Source organism: Eumetopias jubatus, unplaced genomic scaffold, assembly GCF_037043125.1.
Source record: "Eumetopias jubatus isolate StellerSeaLion01/CBP00866 unplaced genomic scaffold, mEumJub1_p1.0 scaffold_9, whole genome shotgun sequence".
In the NCBI taxonomy this organism is placed as follows: Eukaryota; Metazoa; Chordata; class Mammalia; order Carnivora; family Otariidae; genus Eumetopias; species Eumetopias jubatus.
Window position 1 is genome coordinate 45,470,231 of NW_028274815.1, and position 11,020 is coordinate 45,481,250.

The 11,020-nt window shown below is 41.6% G+C and overlaps 1 protein-coding gene across 2 annotated transcripts; it reads right to left on the bottom strand.

Annotated features, from left to right (window-relative positions):
• Positions 1–1,369: 1,369 nt before the first annotated feature.
• On the bottom strand, positions 1,370–3,558 carry LOC114218960 (lithostathine-like). Of its 2 annotated transcripts, XM_028116328.2 has the most exons (5): positions 3,483–3,558; positions 2,806–2,924; positions 2,463–2,600; positions 1,722–1,848; positions 1,370–1,437 (listed from the first exon to the last, which is right to left on the bottom strand). In XM_028116328.2, exons 1-5 carry the CDS (start codon positions 3,556–3,558, stop codon positions 1,370–1,372), a joined length of 528 nt encoding a protein of 175 aa, XP_027972129.2. The 2 variants fall into 2 exon arrangements, with proteins under 2 accessions (XP_027972129.2, XP_027972130.2); XM_028116329.2 differs by lacking the exon at positions 2,463–2,600.
• Between the last annotated feature and the right edge of the window lie 7,462 nt (positions 3,559–11,020).

An 11,020-nucleotide genomic window follows, 5' to 3' on the forward strand; every position in this document is an offset into this window, starting at 1 on the left:
AGAGAGACACGGCGAGAGAGGGAACACAAGCAGGGGGAGTGGGAGAGGGAGAAGCAGGCTTCCCGCTGAGCAGGGAGCCCAATGCGGGGCTCGATCCCAGGACCCTGGGATCGTGACCTGAGCCGAAGGCAGACGCTTAACGACTGAGCCACTCAGGCGTCCCAATAAATTGATTTTAAATTAAAAAATTAGGGGGACTAGTTTTCAGTGAGAGGAAAATAAGAGATTTATTACTATTTATTATTATTATTTATTTTTAGGAGAGAGGAGCATTTTTATCAACTGTGTCACAACTGCCCAGAAGGCATTAAATTATGGAGGGTTTAGTGGGACAGAATAGACACAAAGGGAGAGATAAAAATTGCCTGCCTACCTCTGTTTTAGACTTTTAGATGGAAGTTTGTTAAGAGTTCACCAGAGGAAATAAATTTATAATGGTTCAGTGCACAAACTGGTTATGAATAAAGACTGAGAATTTAGCAAACTATCCTCTGTGATCAATATGAACTTAAGCATGGCCCTAAGTGTAGTAGACAATACTGACTGCCTTGATAGATGTTATTATTTTTAAATTCTGCTAAAAAAAAAAAACAACAAACCCTGATTTTGTATGGAAAGCAATTAAGCACAGTCCCAGGAGATGAATCCCAAATGGTCAAAGGCAGTTATGGCAACTTCAAACACTTTTCTGGTGGTTGCTTAAGAACAGAACTGTTTTAAGGAAGAGAGTGATAACTTCCAATGCTCTACATGTAAGCACGGTAGTCAGAATCCAGATAATTCATTTTTTACTGTATTTTATAAAAGTCATGGTCCAAAGTAGATTACAAATTAAAGAAAAAAAATGATCATTCATAGCAAATGATTTCAGAAGTGCTGTTCTAAAAACAGCAGACACCACTAAGGCTTTTTGTGCCACAAACAGGGGGAATGTGCAATAGAGTGTGTGGGAGAGTATTGTCTCTTTCTGTATACAACACATATGTAAATGAACCTGGACTACATACTAATCACAGACACACTGGTAGGGATGGACGGATGGACATTTAAATGTTTTCGCTGGGGGAATGGATAACATAGGACAGGGGCAAGACCCAGAATTCCTCCCACGCCTGGTTCTTATTCAGAGTCTAGCTATGAGACAGGAGCACAAAAGCACATGAAATGGAGTGAAATGTTTATTATTGCACTCTAAGATCTCAGGCCATGTAATACGAAAGAACATGAAGATAAATGAGCAAGCAGGAAGAAAGGTCAGAATGAAGTGGTGAGGTTTGAAATTATTCCCTTCCAGGGTGGGTCTTCACACTTGGTCCCATGTCCATGATGAGTTGCATGCAAAATTCAGGTTCCTCATGTCTCCCCAGACCTAGTCCTTGAACTTGCAGACATAGGGTAGCTTCGTACCACAGTTGTAATCTGTCCATTTCAGATATCCTAGAGAGACAAAGGAGCTCAGGTAGATGTGGCTGATGGAGCTCTTGAACCCAAGGGAGAGGTATCCCAGATTCTGGCTTAGGATCCAAAGCCTCTCCCTCATCCTCACCAGTGTCCCGCTCCAGAGGAAGGAGACTCAAAGAAAGGAGAGATGGGAGGGGATGGGGGAAGGCAAACCAGCACTATACTTCCTAGCTCGGGAGGATTCTCTGAAGGTCATGCCGAGAAATGGAGAAAAAGAGGATGGAAAAGTCTGGGCAGAAAGTAGCTCCTCTGTTACTTACCTGTGCTACTTGACAGAGTCCCACAATGGCCAGGGTTTGTGACAGTGGAGGGGTCTCTTTCCCAGGCCAAGTAATTCAGCAGATCATTGCTACTCCACTCCCATCCACCTGCACTGGGCTCATAGCCCTATAGAAGATGGAGTGTGGTAAGGCTGAATAGCCATGAGAGTTATCCTTGCATGAACCCCTCCCCAGCATCACCAAATTTGCTCTGCTCATCTCGATGCTTCCCTGGAGCCAGAGCTCTCCTCTGGGAAAATGCCCAGCTCCTTCCTCTTATTGGCAGATTCCCAAACCAGTAAACACAAAGACCTACAGAACCACCCAGAGTAACATGTTACTGACTGAACAGCAATTAGTGGTGCATTTGTAATTACCCCCTGAACCTCAAAGACAGTGTCTGTTCTATAGAGCAAAAATGGATCCTATCTTCACTTAGGATTCCCTCAGCACAATTTTTGCAGACTCTGTGAAGCTCAGAGAACTGAATTACAAGGCCTCATGTGCAAATTGTGTACAAGCATGACAGGAGGCAGATTAACTTCAGCTGGAGACAAGGGACTTCCACACAACTCAGCTCGTGAGCCACTACAGAGCCCTCCCTTTCCCCCTCATGTCCTCCTGGATCTCTGAGCTCCAGGGCTCTTTAAGGCATTTACTGGGCAGGCACAGGGGACAGGGAGTGGGCTTGGCGGGGGCAATAGCATCTTGAGAGGTTATGAAGAGAAGATGAGTTCATACCTCTGTGGGGTCATGGAGCCCAATCCAGATATTTGAGTAGGTGTTCACACTGTTCTTGACTAGGGAGGCCACAAAGGATGCTTCAGACCCACTGAGCACAGACACAAGGTGTCCCGAGGGCCTCTTCTGGCAGGCCATCTGTGTGGGGAAGGGAGAGACTCAGGAGGAGCCTGAGACATCATTGGGGGGAGGGTAGGCAGAGGTAGGGGAGAAGGGGTATATATGCAAAAGATGTGGATGCTCAGTCTTGCTCCCAAGAAATTCTGGAGAATGGAACTGACCCCCCGCCTCAGGTCTCTTATGTACTTTCCCTTAAAACCCTAACTGAAATCCAAGTACTCACATCTGCATCCATCCAGGATTTTGGTGTCATAAACAAGGCATAGCAGTGGGCGGCATAAGCCTTGGAGCCTTTGGGACAGCTGATCCGTGGAGCGGGCACATCCTTCTGGAAGTCTTCACCTAGGGTAGGAGGAAATAAAAGAGAAGGAAGAAGTAAATAGGAGAGTGGGGATCAGGGTAGGGAGGTGACCTAGGGGAATATGTATGAGGCCAGTGCTTGGGAAGTGATGCCAAAGTCCTGACTGCCTCTCCCCATTGCCAACACTTTCATGATTTCTTGATCTTGGACCAGCCTCACTAAATGAGGAATCTTCTCTTTTCTTTTCATCCTTCCCCTTCAAAGTCCAACCCTTCCCCACTCTAGGCTGACCACTCTTGCACTGGGTCCTCATTTTCCTTCCCAGTATCTCATTACTGACCCTTCACGCTTTTCCTCTTTCACCTACCAACCTAAATTAGAGTGCTGGGACAAAATGGAAATGACCTCCTTGCAGTGTTAGTGGACCACTGTGATGCTGGCCACCCCTAGTTACCCTGAAGGAAGGAGTGATGATGGACAAGTTATAGGCAGTTTCTTTGTGTGAGTATATGTGTCACCACATTACCACGGGGGCCTTCCTCTTCTTCTTGGCCCCGAGCATTCACAAGGACCCAGTGCTAGGAACAGTGAAAGCTCACCTTGGACCCGAGCCAGGAACATCAGGCAGGAAAGCAGCATCCAGGACATGCTGGGGAGGGCCATGGGAGGCAGCATCGTGTCTAGGATCTGAGGAAGCAATCAGAGATCACTAAGGAAAGCATGATTGGAGAGAGGGCATGCAGAGATGCCACTCCTCTTCCTTGTCTTTCCATTGACATCTATCCCCTTGTATAGCTCTGGAAAGAACTGGAAATCTGTGGCCCTCCTACTCCCTGGGAACGGACAAGCTTGCCTGTGCTGAGACCAGAGCTCCTGTGTCTCTGACAGGGATCCTCCTGTACCTTCCCCCAAGCATGTACAGTATAATTTCTATCGTGGGTCTCATCTTTCAGTTTCTACTCACCTGTCTTGCAGGGATTTGCAATGGTTTGTCAGGTCAGAGAAGACTGGGCTTTTATAAGAAAATTTGAAGGAGGGGCACTGAAATGAATAACAGGAATGTGGAGCCTGAACAGGGGTCATGGGAATTGGCACGGATTTGAGGAGATTCTTGCCACGGGAGGACAATTTCTCATCCAAGGCTGGGAATTGCCACAGATGTTGCCTCTTTCCCGTTAAGAGGCCAGCATTTTCCTGAGAAACAGGTGAAGTTTCAACTTTCCCCACCTTTTGCCAGATACTGTGTTCTAAACACTTAAGGCATGGAAGCCAGCCCTATGGCAGAAATGCTGATGTACATAATTTTAAAAAATATAGTGGCATTGATTGTCAAGGAAAATGTCAAAAGTACATTTTTGAGTAATCTGTCAAGAACTAACCCCTATAAGCATATATATGAATTTCTTTAAACTTTGTGTTGTATGAGTAAATAAAGACAAATTAATAAGTAAAAATCAGTGGGCATAGAAATTTGAAGTACTGGTGAGTACAAAGTACTAGTTGAGGTAAAAGAAAGAATTGAAACAAAGAGTGGAACAATGGTTCAGGGCTGCTGCTTCAATATTGTGGCAAGGTGTGAAGGAAGCATGGAGTGATAGTGTAAGTTAAAAGGCAAGCCAGGGAACCAGAGGTAAGATGGTGGAGTAGTAGGGGGACCCTATGATTGCCTTGTCCCTGGAACACAGCTAGATAAATATCAAATCATTCTGAACACCCAGGAAATCAATCTGAGGACTGAGAGAACAAACTGCACAACTAGAGGGAGAAAAGAGGCCACATCATGGAAGGTAGGAGGTGTGGAGCCATGATTTGGGGGAGAAAAGAATCACCGGTGCTGTGGAGGGGAGGGATCCCTGAGGGAGAGGAGAAAGAAAGAGAAAGAAAAAAAGAAGGGTAGCAGGGTGCAAGGCACTGCACCAGAAAAGCACTTCCCCAAAACCACTGACAGGGAAAATGAGAGGGGCTAATAATTCCAAGGTTTTACAAGCAGTGGAGCTCAAAGTCCGAAGTTTTAGAAGTCTTCACCATTGCTGGGTGGAACCTGGTAGGCGTAGAGGTGCTTCTGTGGAGAAGGAGGACAGAGGCCCAGGAGCGGACCGCATGGTCTGAGGATCCCCTGGGTTACAAGAGGAGAGACAGTTCCCCTCGTGGAGTGCATTTGGGAGAGGCAGCACTGCCTCTCCTGGGACAAAACAGCCTGCAGGCATCACTGGGCTGCCCCATTCATTAGCATATGAGCAGAGACAACTACTGAGGGCACCTAACCTGAACACTGGCTTTTTGCCATCTTTTACCATAAACTCCAAGCCCCTGTGCATTTGTGCAACTGCCCTTTTGGGACAAGCCGGCACCAACCACAGCATGTGGAGACTCTCCCCCAGAGGATCAGTGCAGGTCCATGCCCTGTCAGGTCCCTAAAATTTGAAGTTTTGAAACCCAGCCAGTGTGCCAGAGATAAAACACAGAAGCATTTTGCCTCTGGGTGGGCAGATGGCTCAGACACAGGGTGAAGGCAGGGATCTGAAGGATGCCTGGGACAAATGAGGGGAGATTATTCTCTCTTCTGTGAGGGCTTCCTTGACAGCAATAGGCATGAACGCCCCTCTCTGGGAAGGAGAGATCTGGCTGATACCATTTTTACCCCCACCCATCAGCACTGACAGATTCAGTGAGCAGCACAGCAACCATAGTGGAGACTTCAGCCGCTTACACTAAGCCCCGTTACCCTGCACTCTGCAGGTGCTTCAGAATTAGGGCGAGTGTGCCTGAGTGTCAGAGCAGCTGCAGGCCCTTCCCTCAGAAGACCAGCACAAACCCCCTGCATGCACCAAGTCTACTGATTATAGAGTGCTGCAAAGCTTCAGCTCTAGAGGAAATAGGATCTAGCCTTTTCTAACAAGTAGACCGAAACACACCTAATTAAAACTTGCCACACAGTGGACAAGATCCAAACATTCCCCATTGCAGCAAGGAGAAAATCTGCAGTGGACTGACCTAAGGGAAAGAGTATCCAAAACACAACAGCAGAGTGCACACAGCATATATCAGAAACATTTCCTGAAGCATCAGGCCCTGGACAGTGTACGACCTCTTCTTAATATAGCCATTATTCTCAGGAGAAGGAAACACAATAGGCTTTCCTAACACACAGAAGACAGAGACCTAGACAAAATGCCAAGATGGAGGAATTCACCACCCAAAAAAGAACACGAGGAAGTCACGGCCAGAGATCTAATCAAGACAGCCAAGTGATATGTGTGAACCAGAATTTAAAACAATAATCATAAAGATACTAGCTGGACTTGAGAAAAGCATAGAGGACACCAAGGAGTCCCTTACCAGAGATAAAAGACCCAAAAACTAGTAAGGCCGAAACGAAAAATGCTATAACCTGAATGATGCAAAACTGACTGAATGCAATGACAATGAGGACAAACAAAGCAGAGGGATGAATGAGTGATATAGAAGATAAAAATATGGAAAATAATGAAGCCGAAGAGAAGAGGGAAAGAAAAGTATTGGATCACAAATGCACACTTAGAGAACTCAGCAGCTCTGTGAAGTATAATAACATTCGTGTCATAGAAGCATAATAACATTCATATCATCTCAGAAAAGCATAACAAACTTCATATTGTCCCAGAAGAAGAGAGAGAGAGAGAGAGAAAGACATTGAAATCCAAGAGACACAGAAAACTCACATCAAATTCAACAAAAACTGGCCATGGCCAAGGCATTAAGGTCAAATTCACAAAATACACAGACAAGGAAAGAATCCTGAAAGCAGCAAGGGAAAAATGTCCTTAACCTACAAGGGAAGACAAATCAGGTTTGCAACAGATCTGTCCACAGAAACTTGGCAGGCCAGAAGACGGTGGCAGGATATAGTCAACATGCTGAATGGGAAAAAATATGCAGCCAAGAATACATTATCCAGCAAGGTTATCATTCAGAATAGAAGAAGAGATAAAGAGTTTCCCAGACACAAAAACTAAAGGAGTTCATGACCACTAAACCAGCCGTGCAAGAAATATTAAGGGGGACTCTTTGAGTGGAAAAGAAAGACCAAAAGCAACAAAGACTAGAACAGAACAGAGAACATCTCCAGAAACACCAGCTGTATAGGTAACACACTTGGGCACTAAATTCATATGTATCAGTAATCACTCTGAATATAAATGGACTAAATGCTCCAATCAAAAGACATAGGGTAGCAGAATGGATAAAAAAAAAAAAAAACAACTATCTATATGCTGCCTATAAGAGACTGATTTTAGACCTAAAGATAACCGCAGATGGGAAGTGAGGGGATGGAGAACCATCCATCATGCTAAAAGAAAGCCAGAGTAAATCAAAGACTGTAATGAGAGATGAAGAAGGGCACTATATCATAATAAAGTTGTCTTTCCAACAAGAAGATCAAACGATTGTAATTATTTATGCCTCCAACTTGGGCACACAAATATATAAATCAATTAATAACATAGATATTTACCCAAAAGATACAAAAATAGTAATTTGAAGGGGCACATACACCGTGATGTTTAGAGCAGCATTATCAACAATAGCCAAAATACGGGAAGAGCCCAGATGTCCATTGACAGATGAATAGATAAAATGTGGTGTGGTGTGTATACACACCACACACACACACACACACACCATGAAATATTACCCAGTCATCAAAAAAGAATGAAATCTTGCCATTTGCAATGACGTGGATGGAATTAGAGGGTATTATGCTAAGTGAAATAAGTCAGTCAGAGACAGACAAATACCATATTTCATGTGGAATTTAAGAAACAAAACAGATGAACATTGGGGAAGGGAGGGAAAAAATAAGATAAAAACAGAGAGGGAGGCAAACCATAAGAGACACTTAACTCTATGAAACAAACTGAAGGTTGCTGGAGGGGAAGCGGGTGGGGGGATGAGGTAACTGGGTTATGGGTATTAAGGAGGACACTTGATGTAATGAGCACTACATAATATGCAACTGATGAATCATTAACTTCTTCCCTTGAAACTAATAATACACTATATGTGAACTAATTTGAATTTAAATAAAAAATTAAAATAGAAAAAAATATAATCACTTTCCAAATTAAGAAAAAAAGAAAGTTTGATTTCCCAAAATTTTGGTGAGGATTTGAAGCAGTGAGTGCTCTGTATTTTTGCTGGTAGTAGTGTAAATTGATATAACTTCTTGGGAAAACTGGCCTTATCTTATACTCTGATTCAATGAATCATCCCACTCCTAGGAATATACAGCTTGCATATGTATGGCAAGTAGCATATACAGGAATGTTCACAGCATCCTTATTTACAATGGCAAAAAACTAAAAACAAGCCAAATGTCCATTAACAGACATTTACATACCTTTCTTGCATAAGAAAGGTGATACATTACAGCAGTGAAAATGAGGGAATCACAGTTAAAAGCATCAGTATGGCTAATCTCAAAGATATAATGTCTGGAAAAAAGATCAAAATAAAGAAGATTATATAGTGTGCAATTTCATTATTTAAAAGATCAAAAACAAAGTGAACAATATATCATTTAGGTATATGTATATACATAATAAAACTATATTAAAGGAGGGGAATGATAAATTCAGAATTCCAAATAGTTGCATCTGAATGAAGGGAGAAGAAAATTATTGGAATATGGACAAAGGAAAATTCAAATATATTAGTAGTCATATATTTTAAACAGTCATTATATATATTTTAAATTAGTAGTTATATATACTTATATGTATTTTAAATGTACTTGAACTTTTAAAAATATTCCTTTAATCATATACATGTTATATATATTGTCTTCTACACATAAAATATATACTAGAAATTAAAGAAAAATTACTTAATCTCCATTGAATTAAGTAATATAGGAAGACTAGAAATAATTTCAAATGGTCTTTAAATAATTGGAGTTAGCTAACAGAAACCAACCTAAAATAACTGTTCAACTTCAGATAAAGGTTCATTAAGACATTGGCCAAGCTACAGTCATCTGAGGTTACACTAGGGTTGAAATATCCACTTCCAAGATGCCTCACTAACATGCTATATTTGTGCTGGCCATTGGCAGGAGGGTTCAGTTCCTCACCACATAGGTTCTTCCATGGAGTTTTTGGAGGATCCTTACAACATGGTCATTGGCTTCCTGCAGCATGAGTGACCCAAGGAAGGGCAAAGTCAAAAGTTTCAATGTCATTCAAAACAGCTTCAGACATTGCACATGGTCCTTTCTGCAATATTGTATTGGCTCAATGGGTCACCCCTCTCCAATAAGGTATGGAATTACACAAGGGTGTGAATACTAGGAAGCAGGGACCACTGGATGCTACATTAATAGCCTGTTACCAGAATCGGAATCTGTTATTTTATCAGTCACAGGTTGAAAGTCATGTGTAAGGGGCCTGGTACTTTTTTTTCCCTAGGAGAGTCTTTTGAATCTAAGTAACACATAAAATTTGTACATGAGAGGAGGGATTTCATTCAGTTCCATCCAGCAGCCCTCAAATTCCAACTAAACTTGAATGTGTGGTGAGACCAGGGGATAGAGTGTTTATCTCCTACCATCAAAAGATTCTGATCCTTAGGGCCCTACCTAGTCAAAATGTTCAGGTATAAACTGAATTTATCATCATTCTCTTGTTTAAAATCTTTAAATTATTTCTTCCTCACTTACTATACAGCAACCATCCCAAAGTTAGGGGTTTAAACAACAACTTATATTTTTTCCTATGATTCTGTGAGTGAATTTACTTATGAAGCTCTCCCTTGGACTTTCTCATGCAGATAATCACTGGAGCTGGAGTCTTATGAGGATCATATGGACTGGACTTCAAATATGATCACATACACGGGTGGTAGATGCTGACTGTTGGCTGAGAGCTCAGATGGGGATGTTAACTAGAATATCAACACAGGGTCTTTCTGTGTGGTCTGGACTTCTTACAGCATGGAGGTATCAGGATAGTAGTACTTCTTTCATTGTTGGTAAGCACTTCCAGCAGGCAAAGCAGAAGGTGCCAGACCTCTTAGACTAGGTTGAGCAATGGTGTTATGCCATTTCTTTCATACTCTATTGGTCAAGCATGAATTTGTATTCCCCAGCACCTAGAACATCAAGCATTCAGTAATGTTTAATAAATAAGTCAATATATTAATTCATAATGATTTTGATAATTACAGCAACTGCATTTAATTTCATAATGCTTCACAGGTTTAGAAGACTTTATTTCTTCCATTAACATGTTATTTTGAGTAAATGTCTTTAACTTCCCCTCCTTGGATCTGTGTTTCTCAATTTTCCAATGAGGATGTTGGACAAAGAGGTCTCTGAAGGACATTCTACAATTCTCCTATTGTTGGCTGGAATATCAAGAGTGTGAGTCAAGAGATAACTCTGGAAAATAAAGTTATTGTTCCCATATTAAAATCTCAGATAGTCCTTGGGAAGGCCATCTTCATTCTTATTCTATCAGAGGGATCATTTTTGAGCAAGCTTCATGAGAAATACACTAGCACAAAAACAGTCTGGAAATGGAGCCATCACAGAGAATTTTCATTCTATTGTTTCATATTGGCTCTTAGAAACAACTTATTTCCAAAATGAAAACATATGCCCACTGAACTGTCCATGCATATTTGCATTAATAGAATATATTTAAAGAATTATCACATAGTATTTTAAATAATTTTATTCAAATTGTAATAATTTGTTAATTTCTATAAGCTCAGAATCTATGAAGAAGGAAGAACACTTTGCTTAAAGTACTTAACACTGCTACTGACATATATGTGAAAAATTATCAGGGGAGAATCTGATCACTAGAAGGACACATTCTTTCACAAAATCTTTCAAAATTAGTAAAACTTGATGTTGTTGTGTCTAATTCCTCCTTGTTCTAGGGGTAATTTGAGTCCAGTAAGGAGAACAATTCTATACATTAAGACACTGGGATTTGGGCTACAACAAAGACCAGAATAGGGACCACAGATCAACGAAGAAATACATTCGATGGAGGAAAGTGTTCTGAAGGTATATTTTTGAGACCAGTTTACTAAAAGAAAAGAAAAAAAAAAAGATCAAAAGTAGAAGGAAAACAGATAATCTGAAATCCCT